The sequence below is a fragment of the Xiphophorus maculatus genome, chromosome 20 (assembly GCF_002775205.1).
Source record: "Xiphophorus maculatus strain JP 163 A chromosome 20, X_maculatus-5.0-male, whole genome shotgun sequence".
Classification (NCBI taxonomy): domain Eukaryota; kingdom Metazoa; phylum Chordata; class Actinopteri; order Cyprinodontiformes; family Poeciliidae; genus Xiphophorus; species Xiphophorus maculatus.
The window spans coordinates 17,225,522-17,241,592 of NC_036462.1; the positions used below are offsets into that span (position 1 = coordinate 17,225,522).

Genomic DNA, 16,071 nt, shown 5'->3' on the forward strand with positions numbered 1-16,071 from the left:
CGGAGGGGTTTGGCCCTTCCTAATCTTCAATCCTAACAAATTGGATTCACACCTTCTACGCAAGTCAGAGGTGATAAGTAGGTTGTCTAGGAGTCACGGTGCACGTTAGGGGTGACACCTGTCTTCTTTAATTCATGTGAAGTGATTACATTCAGGCTGAATTGTTCACAGAAAAGAGGTCAACTCGTGTAACACTGAGATCAAAGAGTGAATTGGTATTCTGTGGGGATTTTTTTTATTATTTACAATAAGACTTATTATGCAGCCATTGTTGGTAGAATTTTAACATTATCTTATAGAATATATATATATATATATATATATATATTTTTTTTTTTTTTTTTTTTTTTTTTTTTTTTTTTTGAAAAGTCAATTTGGAGAGACAACAACTATTTTTTTTTTTTACCTTTTTTCACTACCAGTGAAACTGATTAAGCTAATGGCTTGTCAGAGTGGAAGCATATTCAAACAGCATTTCCTAAAATTACCATCAAAATTTAGTTCAATGCTTCATACAAAATATATTTAAACTATTACTTTTGTTCAAGCTAGTTACTTCAAAGAATTGTTGAGTGTTCAGATTATTTTAGCCTATTGTTTTTTAGCTAAAGGCTAAAAATCACAGAGCTTGAATATTTGGGGAAAACCAGTCATGGATGCACTGAATTATCAACTGCATCTCATGGCAGACATTTAAAATATTATATGTATTTTGTTCACTTACTGCACAGAGAATATTTTATTTTAAAATGTAGCCCTCCAAGGTGGAAAAAAAATACAGATGAGCGCATGATTGGTGTCAGTTTTTGTTGGAGGATATTGAACTCACCTGATCTTGAATTGAGCAGAGTTCTTCATACGAACATGACATCTGTTCACGGGTTGCAGATAATGTTGACATTGCCTTCATTTATCTGTATAGGATTTGTGATTTTATTACAGTAAAAAGGAACACAGACCTCATAGTGCTTTAATGGCATAGCCCACGGAGGCAAATTTCCTTTGACAATCAATTCAGTTTGGCTTCAGATAACTAAAACAGGAAAGTAAGTGAATGAGAACAGAGATTTTGAGTTTGTATAGGTAAAGACAGCAGCAGAGATAACCTGTGTGAACTGAGCTTATTCCTGGAAAGGTTGAATTTGCATTTCCCCAGTTGACCCATTATTTTTGCTCCCCTGGTATCAGGCTTTTCCTGAGAGTCCTGTCACGATCTCATCAAAGCAAGTAGAAAAAGTGAAGGGCTTGAGGGTTGAACAGTCCAGTTAATGTTAACTTTTCTGCTTACAGTCATTATGTTTTGGTCATTTTCATAAACTGACTCGTGTAAATAAGAATACATATTAAGGTACAGAATACCTTAATATGTGTTAAGGTATTCTATCTATCTAAAATTTAAATAATTTTAGATAGATAGATAGATAAATATGTGACATCTGTTGTAATAAGGATATCAGAGCTGAGCGCTAAATGAGATTTACATAAAAGCCTGAGCAAGATGAGAAGTCCAAAAAAAGCTTAGATCACTGGGGTGCCATGCTACATGCTTACAGTCACGCATAAACAACAGCTAATTGGCATTAACTCTCTGCTTTGCAGCGACAAGTACTTAGCACACTTGTAGGGCCGAAGTGTGATGAAACTGTGACAGGAAGCAAACAAGAACTACATCTAATCTTTTAGTCGGTCAGGAAGACACATAACAGTGATCTAGAACACCTTGCAAAGCACAAAAATCAAGTTAAACTACTGCAAATAGTTTTGTGTTTTAATTGATGAATGAGTGCAAAAGAAATAGATGACAAAAAAATGTAAAATCGGTAAAAGCATCTAAACTTTATTTATAAATAGAAATCTCACTGGAGTAAATGGTAGTTATGAAAGAAAGAACAGCCATTCAAAAAAATCTGCCTAAGAAATATTTTCAGTTGGAAAAAATATATGTTAATGAGAAAAATGTTAACCAATAACAGAAAACCAGAAAACCAATAACAGATACAACTTTAAAGAATAAATAGCACACATTACATGCATAACATGGCAGGTTTTCTGTGATCAGATCCGAAAAACGTTAGCGGGCACAAAATGAGATAAAAGTCTATGTCACCACATCAACAGTTTTGATTTTAATATGTTAAACACATAATCACACAAAAAAAAATTCTCTAAATAAATCTTTGTAGATGTTGCTGCAATTAATTTTCAAATGAATTGGTTTGTCTTGTGTAACTTAACAATGGCAGGACACCATTCTTGAAATAAATCTTAATTAGTAATCGCATTTTTTTGTGAAAACCACAGAAAACATAAAGAGAAAAAACTTTTTCTATGGATTCCCAGAAAACGGATCCACCATCCAGACGATAAGTCAGGTTGTTTTGGGTCTGCAGAAAGTTTAACATGGTGAACTAAACGAAGTGAAAGAGAAACCAAACCAACTCATAAGAAACCCAAACTATTTCAGTCACAAGCTGTATTAGGACTAATTTAGACATACATGTAAATCAGTCCTATGCAGTGACTTTTAAATATTCAATTTAAAGTCAGCCACCATCAAACAATCCACTTGTTGTTTGATGGGAAGAACATTGATGTGAGAGAAGTCTCTCAGGCCCTGCTGCCATAGACTGACTGATGACGTGATCAGTCCTGTTTAATCTCAGCCTTCACAGTGGCTTTGACAGTCGTGCAGCTAGGATTACTCCCTAATGCCACCCTCTCTCCTCCACACCTTTCCTATTCCTCTGTTATATCTTTTACCATATATGGATGTACTGTGAGCAGGTAAAAAAGCTGAGTGCTGTTACCATGCCTGGATTCCTATTGCATATTTTGAAGATAAACCTGACAAGTAAGGGGACTGATTTTTACCACCACAAAATTTCTTTGTGTGCAAAAACTCAAGGATTATTTTATTATAGCATTAAAGAAAGATCTCTTAAAATGTTTTCCATTGTGGCTGAAGCGCCCTCTAGAGGCAAACTTTAACTCACTCAAGATTTCTAGAATAGAAATATAATAGAAAAACCCTCTATAACCCCACAATGGGAAATTTTTTTCAACACATTTTTCAATAACGGTCAAAGAAATGTAATCATTTAATTCTCAATCAATTAAGCCCTATCTATTTACATATAGTAAAAAATAAAAGTTATTTATTATGTGAAGTCTTCTAGAAAATCAGACACAAACCGTTAAAGATGCCCACAGATTTAGAGTATCATTTTTTTGTGTGATGGAAGTAGCTCAAGACATCCCTAATGTTTCGGGGTATTGCTCTATATGTTTTTATTGTCTTGTGTATGATGTGAGGCACACAGTTCTGTGTTAATAGGATATCTTCACCTAAACTCTATGAAACTTTATTTCAATAGATGGGAGACATAATTGTCTTTTTTATTTATGAGGGGGACTGTTTCTTTGAAAACATTTAAATTTAGCACCGCCTTTTGTCCAATAAGCACATTAAAAAAACTATTTATGTATGTCTGTCTATATAAAATCTGATATATTTGCTATCAGCATAATGTCTCCACCTCCATACTTCACATTTGATATGGCCTCCTAGGGTTTGTAAACGTCCCCCTTTTTTTAAAACCAAATATACACAAAAACAGTAACAGTTTGAGTTTTATTAGCACAGGAATGTCTCCAAAAGCTAAACTTTGTTCTTATGTACATGTGCTAACTGTAATCTTTCTTTTTATATCCCTCTTGAAGTAATGGCTTCTTCCTCTCTGAGTGACTTCTCAGCTCTTGTTGACTATAATGATGAATTCTCTCAGCAGCTTCATCCAGCATCTTCATGTCTTTTGCTTTTGTTCTATCTTTGATGCGTACATTTACCCCCAAAACTCATCCATCTCTGGACCAACAAAGCCTTTCAAAACAATACATTCTCGTGTTATTAGATTGCGTGTAATTGTTTGAACATATTAATCTGGTGCATTCGGGTATCTGGCAAGACTGATTCATTCAGGTTTAGAGACAAAGAAGGCAGAAAGAAGTAATTATATAGCATGATGGATTTATTAAAATATAATTTATGTCTAACCTTTAACCAAAAAGTTTTTTAATGCTCCATTCAAACCCAACATAATATATTCTGAAATGAAATTAAATATGATACCCTCATAGACATTTTGAAGTATAGGATAAGAAAATGAGACAAGCAAGGTATAAAAAAGGGTTTTTGAAATGTTGACTTGAAACCAAAAGTTTGCAGTTACAAAAATGAAAGAGAAGCAATCTGAAAACAAACTGAAAACAATGAAATGAGGAATGAGTCATTATGTAGCTCAATTATGGAAAGAAGAAACTACCCAGTTGAGCTGAGCAGTAGTTTGTAATTAAAGAACTATTAAGCATTAAATAGGGCAGTTTTGCTTTATTTCATTTGAACGGACACATTTCTGGATTTCTGTGTTTCAGATTTTATTCAAAATAGTTATATGATTTCGTAAGCAAAGCTCTACTATGCTTAAGAGAAGTGTCTTTTTATGGTATGGTGACCAAGAACAACAACTTAAAAAGGAGTAACCACCCAAAAAGGTATACTACGTTAGTCCTTTTAGCTCAATTTCCCCCTCAGTATCTCACACAAAAAACTCATCAAATAACTTTGTAAAAAATCTATATATATTTGCATGTAATGTATTTCTTTTTCTTCTGGATTAATAACTGTGTTGTTTTTTTACCACATTGGCAGTGGAATAAATTAAATACAGATAAAGATAGTGTGCTGTGTACGTAGGTATTGAAATTATGTCAATACTGTGGCATAATTTCATAGCCACAGTATTTAGTATCTGGACTGAACGTGTTGTTTTAGTAACTGGTTCTCAGTCTGGATCTCCTTAAAAGGTTTCATGTTGCACCAGCTGCACCTGGTGCAACATGACATGACAGTGTAAGTTGGCTGAACGGTTTTGTTTCACGTTACCCTCTAATCTGTCTGTGACTAAAGCTGTGAATAGACTACAGGCCAGTTTTTTCACAGTTTCAAGTGTCAGTGGAGAGCTGGTTTGCTGCAGCAAGCTTATAGAATAGAATGAAATAGAATTACTTTATTCATCCCAGCAGGGAAATTATTTCGCAGTTACAGCAGCATAGAGACAAGACACACAACAACCACCACTGGTGTTTGGTGTTTAGTAAAGTGCTGGAGGATATTTAACCTGGGTTGAACATTTGTCCTTTTATATTTAAGTATGACTTGGAAAAGTATTTCATTGCTTCATAATATATATTTGAAATGAAATTAAAAAGAATACTTTAAGTTGATTTTATTTTCTTCCAATTGATATATATTTTTTATTTTCTTTCCTGACACATCAACTTTACAGGGAGTCAGAGTAATTCTTGAATAAAACCTCTGTATCCTAACAGAATACAGTGCTATTCTTTAATAAAGTTATTCTTTTTAACATAGTTTTGACATTTTTATTTAAGCATGCTCCAGTAAATCTTTACACATGCTATTAACTCTTATAAAAAAGATATTTTTATTTTGCTGTCCCTTGCCTTGAAATATTTTCTCAATTTCAACTTTCAGACCCAATCAAGTGATTGACTAATGAGTATTTCAAAAAGACTATGTCGCTCCAGGGGTTTGCTATCTTTCTATAAGGTAGGATTAGTTTTAACCTTTGATCCATTTGTTTACAAGGAACTTAAACTTAGCTATTATTACAGCAAAAACCATAATGTCACATTTCATCTTCGGATTTGTAAATAGATCTAGTCCCAAATGATTCTTATATTTGGCAGATTTAGATTTAAACTAAAATTCGCATTTTATCAATATATTTGTTCTGACCGTAAGTTTTGGAGCAGCCCAGCTAGAATTTGATGGAGAATCTGTGGAGATAGCTAAAGATCCCACCAGAGGTGACAAACTCCACTCTTCCAGAACCAAAGTCCTACAACTTTTAAATTTGTTACAGGTCCAATTTATCTCCTCACCATCCCATCAAGTTCCACTGGGTTCATGCTAATTACCTAATTTTTCAACTCAAATGTAACTTTTTAGCACTCAAGGAGTAGAGTTGGACAGCCACGGATTAGGATGTTCACAAGGAGGCATTCCTAAGTAATATACTTGAAGCTCATCACCAGCATGCTTATAACTGATGAGCAATGTAAGAATAGGCACAGTAATGCCAGAAAATTTCCACTGATTATTAAAAAAATATATATTTTTTTAACATGCCACCTTTTAATCGAACAGAAATAAAGAGTGATAAATTACTATTATTCAAAACTGATACTCTTTTAAATCTAAATCTGCCAAGAATCTATATAATTTTCACTAGACAGACAAACAGACAGACATGGTTAATTAAACTACGGATGACCTCAGAACTGCGTTTTCTGTTTCCTGTGGATGATTGGCTGGACGCAGTGTGGACAAGTCTGTGAATGACTGAAATGCTTCAGGGTTTGATGCTTTCTTTATTGTGCCAGCTGGTACATTCTTTGCTGGAGTGCAGAGATGTTTTAGCCTCTGTGTAGAAGGAAAGAAAGACCATTTGTCATTTTAGTATGTGTTAAGATGACTTATAAAGAAGAATGACAATAGGTGCAATGTACAAATTAGAAAGGTAGAAATGATAGAAAAATATATTAAAGACAAAGATGGTGTCCTGCAAAAGTTGATTTTGTTTGCCAGTTTTTTGTTGTAAATTAAAGCTTTTTTTTTTTTTACATCAGATACGCCAGTGCCCTCCCAGCCTTGATGCCTAATTAATAGAATAATTTCAAAATTCAATATGTTTACCTGTTTTAGTGTTCCTGGAGTGATGCTCACAGCATACACCATCCACAGCGGAACAAGCAATGTCGAAGAGAGAGTGAAGAATAGTCCCAAGGCGTATCCCCACCATGGATATTCATACGTGTTGTTGAATTTCAAAGGTTTATGTTTGATCACAGAGAACAGAAATGTGAACTAGAAGAAAAAGGTACAAAAAAGCACAACATCAGTTTATTTAATGCACTGCAGCTTCAGAGAATTTTCAACATTTTGAAATTTGTTGGACTACATTTGGATCCTCACTGTAATATGCACAAGGATGTTTCTAGCATCTAGTCCGCGCTCAACCCTGCACCGCTGCGGGTTTGGTTAGGCACTATTTTATTAATCCAGAGGAAATTATGAGGTAGTCTGTTGCTTACATACATATCTGTACATGATATATACTGTACATAATTAAAAACAAAATAAAAAATATAAGAACTGCAACAAATGGAATAGAGGGAAACAATCAAAACATTAATTTCCTTGTTTCTCACATTCCCCCCTGTTCCTGAGATTGCTCCTCTATTGAGAGAAAACATTATCCAAAGGGTGGCTGGTTTTGTTTAGAGCTGTGCTCAACTTGGACAGCTGATATGCACAAAAAATAAATTAATGCAAAATATCACAAAATAAACACTTACGGTACAGATAGCTGGTGTGATGTACCTCCAGCAGTATTTCATGAAAGGCCAGGGACGATAACCAATCATGTCTTTCACATTATCATAGTGACGATCTGCACCTGAAACATTAGATACTATTAGTTTGCTGACATGCAGCAGCACAGTAGAGGAAGCCATTAAAAACTTGAGTTAATCAAATGTGTTTGATCGCATACCATAAACCCATCCAATACAGATAGACTGAAGAAGAGCAAAAAATAGAAGTGTCATCCCGCTGCAAGCATAGTAGTCAAACAGCTGGAAAACATAAAGGCCTCCCTGAAAAAAACACAGTCTCCATCACTTGAAGTATTCTAGCTGTATACAAACTACAGAAAATCTTTATAGAAACACATTATTATTATTATTATTATTATAACTCTCATTTGAGTTTTACAGATGCCTCTTCATAACATGAGTCCAAATTACTCCAGGAAAATGTCTATTCACAGATTGTTTCATATAGCAAATCAAAAATTTGTCAAAAATAGCTGAAATACCTAGGTGCAATGCTCACAGTTGGCTTGGTGTTTGCAAGCAACCAATCAAGGAGCACCATTAATTTTCCTTGGAGCTGATTGGCTGTACCCCAGTAGCGTAAATAAGAAAAACTGTAGATATTAGCTTCTGTTGTAGTGCAAAGACTGTTTTTCCTGTGCATATTATTGCATATTGAGGTATATTTGGTGCTTTAACTATTAGAATAGACAGATGTAAGCATTCCCAAGAGTATCTCAAGTATTTGTGGATTTCATCTATTCATGAGTGGTTCAGATACTTAACCTAACCTCTGTAAATACCTTGGGTCCACTGTATTCATTGACCATGTTATGTACAATGTTACTGGTATTTCCAACGATATTGCCACTTAATATCAGTGTTGTATGTAGTGTTTTATTGTCATTAATCTAGTCATTTAAAATTCAAATCAACACACATCATCTCAAGTCAAGCATTTTATTACAGTTCATTTGTTTGAGGCTTGTGAGTTTTTAATGGTTGAGAAAACCTTTAGTTAAACTGCTCTATTTTATAAATAACTAAAACTCCCAAGATGCCAAACCAGAGTAGAGTTTTGTATTTAGGGCTCTACTTGAGGTGTAGACACCAAACTTGGTGGTTCATATGACTCAGATCATATGAACTGATCACTTTGTTGGTCTAGAAAGAAAATAGAAGACTTGTTTTCATAACAGTACATATATCAATATTTTCAATGTCATAATCTCGAGCGTCTGTCAAGATTCTGACCCGTTTTTAGGCGTATTTTGAAGTAAATTCAGCTTTGTTTGCATTTGTTCATACTTTAGATAAAGGATTAACTGTTCAAACCACTCACCTCCGTTACCATCACAAGACCAACCAGGAAACCTCCAGCACAAATTGTGAGAAGAAGCAATCTACGTAGAAGGGTTTTTTGAAAGAAGGATGGATACATGTCGGAGATGGTTGTAACCAAGGACTCCTGATATACAAACTGTTGAGGTAAGAGATATTGTTCAGTAAAATTACAGATGTACTTTCGTATAAGACTTTCAGTTTTAAATAAAAAAATACTATGTATCCTACCTGACTATCTAATCCCAAGAAGATGATCATAAAAAAGAAAAATATTGCCCAAAGCTGAGGCAGAGGCATTAAAGCCACAGCACGAGGATAAGCAATGAATGCCAAGCCTGGGCCTGTTAGATGACATCAAAAATTTTCTTTAGTATGTCTTATCACTATCACTTGGAATCTCTGTTAAACATAAATCATCAACTTGCAGTACCTGATTCAGCCACCATGGAAATTTCCACATTCTGCTCTTTTGCCATAAAACCGAGCACAGAGAAAATGGCAAAGCCGGCTACAAAGCTGGTTAAACTGTTCAGCAGGCATAGGTAAATACAATCCCTGTTTGGAGGAAGTGTAAAGAAATAGTGTTAATTATATCATAATGAAATAATTATATGCTGAGTGAAAAAAAATCACATCTACCTGTAACAGTTGTTGTTGTATTTGTTGTAACTTCCCAAAGATGTCAGAACACCTGTGCAAACCCCATAGGAGTAGAAAATTTGGCTGCCTGCATCCATCCATACCTGAAAATGTAAATTTTGTTGTGTTATCAGGACCTAAGTGTGCATATCTCATTGAAATGAAATTTGATATACCAAGAATGTCTACACACCCCATTAAACCACCAAAATATAACTTTCCCCACTTTTGTCTTCTTTAAATGTTTTTTTTTTACTTTTAGGTTCTGTAACAAAACTCAGACATCTTCACAGAACAGTTGTATTTATACTGACATTAATTTATGTGAGCAGAGAGGGATCTGGATACAGGCCACACTAAAAAAATGAAAACAATTCATAATTTGACTGCTATTTCACAAACAAGCACTACTTTGTGTTGGTCTATCCAATTACAACCCTTAAAATTCACTTATGTTGCTACGAAATTTGGAAAATCTCAAAGTGTAATAATATTACTGCAAAAGCACTGCATCTTGGCAATTGTGAAAGTTTCATGCTGCATATCTTAATACTCATCTTATGAGTCACTGAGTGTCACTGAGTGTGACTAATATTTTGTCACATTTCTGTAGAAGGAGTGTGAAAACAAGTTTGTGATAAACATGCTAACAAGTCAGGGCTTGAATGTAATTACGTTTTGACATGTCCTGTGAGAATATGTATTGAGTCACCAGCCTTCTATTTTATTGGTACAGCTGCACTTTGTAAAAAAATAAAATCAGCCCAATTTAAAAATCTGAAGTCAGCATTTTATGGTGCAAAAGACGTCATTTATAATGAGTCCCAAGTAGAAATCTGTGCATATTGTTAGAAGAATAGAAGGTTGAGTCACCGACCTTCTATTTTATTGGTACAGCTGCACTTTGTGCCCTTCCCTTATTACCACAAAATCCTAGAAGATAACAATCTTAATATTTGCATATTAGTAACACGATATGCCAGGATTCTCTGGATTACGGTCCCTTTTCAAAATATTTTGAATCATAAGGATTTTAAATGTGGAGAATCGATTACATTTGCTACAAAAGATAGATACAAAACCAAATATTTATGAATTAAGTCTTAGAAGACAAAAAAAACAGCTTTACAGGTTTAAAATGGTACCTCTGGGTCAGCGAGGCGGGACGGGTCAGGGTAGAGGTAGAAAAGAATGCCGTCTTTTGCTCCTGGTAATGTCAGTCCACGGACAAGCAACACTGCCAGCATCACGTACGGAAATGTAGCTGTGAAATACACCACCTAATACACAAAGATTACAGTGACTGTGACAAGAAATCAGAAATGAAAGGAAATCTGTTAGTTCTGTACTGTACCTTTCCTGTTGATTTAACTCCATTCCAGATGCAGAAATAACACAACACCCAAGCAAGGAGCAGACAAAGAGCCAGATCCCAACGAACACTTCCGATGTTATCAATTCCATTGGACAGCCCCAATATTCTCCTCCTGTGACAGATTTTATTCAGTAACGCACACAAACAGAAGATCTGAAATAATGTTTCGCTTCCTGATACTTACTCCCAAAACTGAACGACTGAAGATGTCGTGTTGGCGTACAGGTGGAAAGAGGATGTGTCATTGTGACCATGTTCAAAACAAGCGACTTACAAGGAAGCAGAGATGTTGTAATTAGCAGGGGAAAAACAAACTTAGGTGAACGATGACGTAAAAGATCCTGAAAACCAGCTTTTTACCTGTATTCCAACTGTTATTGCAGCTCACCCATGGAAGCTCAGTTCTGAAGGACGAAAACAGGTAGAGAAAAGTCCATGCCAGAATGACGATGTAATACACCCCAGTGTACAAAACAACAACTTGGCTTCCATAACCCAGGCCTATGGAGAGACAGGTATGCCTTTAGCAAGATATGTGGAATACTTATATATATATATATATATGAGCAGACATGCCTGTCCTACCCATTAAACTTTTTTCACATTTTTTTAACCTCACTTTCCAGCAGGACAATTGCTCAAAACATACAGTTCAGTTATAATGGAATCGTTTTGATCAAAACCTTTTTTGTGTTAGAAAATGTTTGCTTGATTCTACCCAGGTAGCATCAGTATTGTGACAGCTTTAGCACATACCTTCAAAAAGAGGACACATATTCCTCCAACATGTTATTCCACCCTGGCTGGTGAATTGACCCAAAGATGTCTCAAGGAAGAAGAGTGGGATGCCACAGGTGAATAGAAATAAAACATAAGGAATGAAGAAAACGCCTTCAAAACAAACAAGTCAGTGATTAGTATCTCAGAAATATCAACACAAGGTTGCTGTTGACTCTTACACCTTAGCCTTTTTTCTTACATTTAATAATGTCAACAGTGCTGAATATTTTTAATCATTCTTATTTATCAAGAAATACTCTACAAAACAATACTAACATAGCTATTTGCCAACTCTTCTCTTTGGCCGCCTTTTGAGGTGGTTTTGAGGTGTAACATTAGCAAAACTTTAACTCCTGACATTGCCCATTATTATTGCCCTCACATTAATCATACAAATCTCACTTTATTTTGACAACTGACTTTTCATTAGGATATAGCTAGCGAATGTCCAGCTCTCAACAACAACAAAGATTTACCTCCTCCATTTTTGTAGCAAAGGTAGGGAAATCTCCAAACGTTTCCAAGACCCACAATATGTCCAGCCACCGCCAGGATGAACTCCATCTTTGTGGCCCATTGGTCCCTCACATGAGTTTTTGGCTCAATGCTGAAAGGTCTTTCCCCAGGGTTTGGTTTTGTTTTCACATGGGAGGTTTGTTTTGGGTCCATTTTAACCTTGGTCAGGATTAGATAAGTATCATTAAGTATGCAATGGACACAGTGTTTATTAGTTAAATACATTTATAAACAGCATACATTTACAATCTGCAATACATTTAAGTTCAGTATGGCATAAGTAGACAGCATGAAATCATAAATTCAGTCAGTCAAATTTCCATTGCTAATATTACAATTTCTTTATTATTATCATCAATGGGTTTTTTTAAATAGTTTTTTTACATTATCATTGGTAGTATTATTTTTATTATGATCAGTAATGTAATGAAGGACTTGTACATATTTTTTTTTCTCATATAACAGTTTTTTATTTTCTTTCTTTATCTACCACGTCAACAAAAAACACTCTCCTTTCTATGAATACGTTAAGGACTGCTTATGATTTGTTTTTGCATATTTAGTTTTGTTTCTAACTGTTCACTTAAGCTTACTACCTTTATTCTATGTTTATATAACAATAAAAAAACTAATAAAATAAATAAATTCAGACAATTTTTATATGAATTATATATCTATATATATATCAATTAATTGGCGAGTAATTAGCACTTCTAGCTTCTTTTTTTCCTCCCGTTGCCATGGTGAATCGCGTTATTCACGTTCGATTGATGAGTGCTACTTTCTATGCTCACGCTTATCTCTATGTAACTGATCTGAAACTGAAAACAAGAGTATCATAGGGGTGAGGTGGAACTCTGCCCGCATCGGTGAGCACCGTCTGCGGGGTTTCTTTGGGAGGGTCGCAGATGATATTGGTTGCCTCTACGAGCAGCGCTTTTAGACATCATTTGTTTATATTTACAGGGTTGAGGTACGGCGGAGCTCATTGGCGAGCTAGGCGCAAGTTGAGGACAGCCGGTGTGCGACACGACGGAGCCAAAACCGAGACGGTTTAGGAGTTGAACGAAGAGGTTCCTTCTCCTGGATTTGACTGACATGATTCCAGCTTTTTAAGACTCCTCTAATTGAAAATAGAGAACAATCTTATCCTGGATTTGGGACCCTTCGACTGATGTTATTTTGGTTTAGCTCTGAAAGGAATTTTATTTTACAGTTTTGAAAACAAAGTGATTTATTCCTTTTGTGTTTGGGAATAAATATAGTTATTCAAACCTAAACCCGTCTCTGCTTCCCTGGGTTCTGACTCACTGGCTCCCCCTTGTTGTCGAAGAACTTGTCGATGTGACACTTATCCGTATCAGCTTGGTGCTTACACACACATCATGTATATGTGCATCAAATTTTTTTTTGTTCTTGTGTCTCCATTAACTTCCATATCATAGCTGTCAAATAAAAATTCACGAGTCTAACCATCTGTATAATACACCCACACACCTTCACACATGTATTAATAGATTAACACAGACTAACCAAATTAGCTCTTTTTTTCTCTAATAAGAAACTAACATATTATAACACTTATGTATCATGTCCATGCAAAGAGTCAAATTTTAAACAACTTTTAGTGCAGTTACACAAGTCTCTATCTTACCTTGAGCAGAACAGGTTCTTTCCTGTCGCTTCAGAAGATCAAATACCTGATGCTTCATGACACGTAGAGCGTGGTTTCTGAAGGAGTGGCCACTGAGAGTAATACAACCTATTTCCTCAAAACCAACAGAGACCAAAGTTACATTTAAGTTGTCAGTGACTGTTTTGTCCAGATAAGGCAGATAATCGCCTCAGACCCTATGTAGGGGCTCAAACTTATCTTAAGGGCTACAGGCCTTAGATATAGAACATTTGTTCCCCCCCCCTTACTCTTCTTATGGATTTTTTTAAATACAAGGAAACAAGTCTCTTTCAAACAATAGTGCATTTACTTATAAGTCAGACATTGTATCATTTGACTCAAAATGATGGAAAGTCAGCACTATTTTCACACACATGTCAAACTGTTGAATCTGGAGGCTTCCTAAAGTCTGTTCACGCTGTTCTTTTGTGTTACACTGCATATCCAGAACAAGTATTCACAGAAATACTAGATACGTTTCTTGGTAATTTATGGTCAGACAAAACAATCTGGTCAAAAATATGATATAAAGTTTCCAGAAGGAGCCACAGAAAGTTTTTTTTTTTTTAGAAACATCAAAAATACAAAATGAGCTAAAATGATCATATAATATAATAATTGGTGACATTGTGGCTGATATTCACAGAAATTATTTACATTTTAAAGGTATAGTGTAGACAGAAGTCATAAATATTGTTACAAATAAATGTGTTCAGAATAACTTTCTTTTCTCATTGCTATAAAAAAAAGTAAAATGCTTTTATGCTGTAGTGAACTGAATTAACGATTATTTCAATATTACCCTATTGTATGGAAGATCCTCCAAAGAGAATACCAGGACATATGGTAAATAATCATCTGTTTTCATTTCCTGTTGTGGTACATAACATCAACACAGACAATACAGGTGCGCTAAACATAGAACACAATGGACAGAATAAGTTTTTTTGGGGTTTTTTTCCAAAACAGATTAAACATTGCTTTTTTACATCATGGCATTATACAGTATATTTAAAAATATATATTTAACATATTTAATTACAATGACAAGTAACTATTCTAAATATTGACATTAAATAATAAAAGTTATATCTACAGGTAGAAATATTTGCTCTAACTTCTGAACTCTTAAAGTAAAGGAGCATTTTTGTCACTGAGCATCTCATTAAGGCCTTTTAAACGGCTAATTCTTCTATTTACCACAAGAGGTCAGTATTTAACATAACTTTCGACATTTGCTGCATTTCTCTGATCAGAATCAACGCTTCTCAGCGCTGCTTTTCATACTTACAGTTTCTCATTCCTTCCAACAAATTGCAAATTCTTGGGCATTCATCAATTGCTTCCATACAATTCTCCACTGGTTTATAACATTATCAATATATCATTTGCTGTCATGTCAGTCAAAATGAATTGTATTTATGAATGCCATAGTAGTAATTCCCTATTATTGATTGATTGGTTGGTTGGTTGATTGATGTTTGGACTCACTGTCCTGAAGAAAAGTGACAGACTCTTGTAGCATCCAACATGTCTACTGACAGGATTGCAATTAACTTAAAATTTGTGAAAATTTTATAGCTGTCTTACAAAAATGTTTCTTTTCTTGTAATTTTTACAAGGGATCGTTAGTGGGGGAAGCACACATTTGTTGGCCGCACAATTAATAGCTGAATAACTCCTCACTTCCTCCAGAGTTAATTCACTCTTCTTGCCTGGCTTGTCGCTTTAGGTGGGACGACGTCGCTTGAGGTTTTCTTCTCTCTGTAAGATGTCCAAAACTTGGACAATTGATTTCATAATCTAACCCTGCTTTAAACTTCACCACAACTCTCTCCCCATTGTGTTACTCTGTCTTCATTATATCATTTATTTGACCAATACTCTCCAAGAAATCATCATTGTAATTACACAGGTGGACTCGATGTCTTCAAAAGACAATTGTTGCACCAGATTTTATTGAGGGGAATGAGAGTAAAGGGGACTAAATATGTAAGTATGTATGTGTACCACAGTTTCAGACATGCTTTTTATTTTTAAAACCATGTATCATTTTCCTTCTATTTAACACTTATGCATTACTTTGTATTGGTCCATTACATTAAATACCAGTAAAATAGATTAGAGTTTGCTGTAACGTGACAAAATGTGATAAAGTTCAAAGGGTATGTTTACAAGCGTACGTTACCTGTTGTATTGTACTTTAGCATCTCAACATAAAACCCATCACAAAATGTATTGACTAAAAATAGCTAGAGAAAAATGTCTTGTCCTGTTAAATCTG

General features: G+C 34.9%; 1 protein-coding gene and 1 long non-coding RNA gene across 3 annotated transcripts; one reads left to right on the forward strand and one right to left on the reverse strand.

Moving 5' to 3' along the window:
• Window positions 1–1,923: 1,923 nt before the first annotated feature.
• Window positions 1,924–13,840, reverse strand: LOC102231798 (sodium- and chloride-dependent GABA transporter 2-like). 2 transcript variants are annotated; one of them, XM_023325754.1, is made up of 15 exons: window positions 13,767–13,840; window positions 12,073–12,271; window positions 11,573–11,707; window positions 11,177–11,317; window positions 11,001–11,085; window positions 10,796–10,928; window positions 10,587–10,721; window positions 9,442–9,545; window positions 9,233–9,357; window positions 9,031–9,143; window positions 8,801–8,938; window positions 7,638–7,740; window positions 7,441–7,541; window positions 6,779–6,949; window positions 1,924–6,505 (listed from the first exon to the last, which is right to left on the reverse strand). In XM_023325754.1, the coding sequence occupies exons 2-15, from the start codon at window positions 12,263–12,265 to the stop codon at window positions 6,341–6,343; spliced, it is 1,842 nt and encodes a 613-aa protein (XP_023181522.1). In that variant the 5' UTR covers window positions 12,266–12,271; window positions 13,767–13,840; the 3' UTR covers window positions 1,924–6,340. The 2 variants fall into 2 exon arrangements, with proteins under 2 accessions (XP_023181522.1, XP_005810503.2); XM_005810446.3 differs by lacking the exon at window positions 13,767–13,840 and having other exon boundaries at window positions 12,073–12,374.
• LOC111605924 lies at window positions 8,880–13,320 on the forward strand. The gene is made up of 3 exons (XR_002751907.1): window positions 8,880–8,946; window positions 11,200–11,331; window positions 13,079–13,320. It is a non-coding gene; the product is annotated as an uncharacterized LOC111605924 (long non-coding RNA).
• Window positions 13,841–16,071: the final 2,231 nt, after the last annotated feature.

Bases quoted from the DNA above. Each gene is read 5' to 3' on its own strand.
- LOC102231798 (XM_005810446.3), bottom strand. From the start codon at position 12,337: ATGTATTTAACTAATAAACACTGTGTCCATTGCATACTTAATGATACT. The intron at 11,708-12,072 runs GTAAATCTTTGT...TTTGTTTTGAAG, and splicing joins TTGCTACAAAAATGGAGGAG to GCGTTTTCTTCATTCCTTAT. The intron at 6,506-6,778 runs GTAAACATATTG...CCTTCTACACAG, and splicing joins CTCCAGGAACACTAAAACAG to AGGCTAAAACATCTCTGCAC.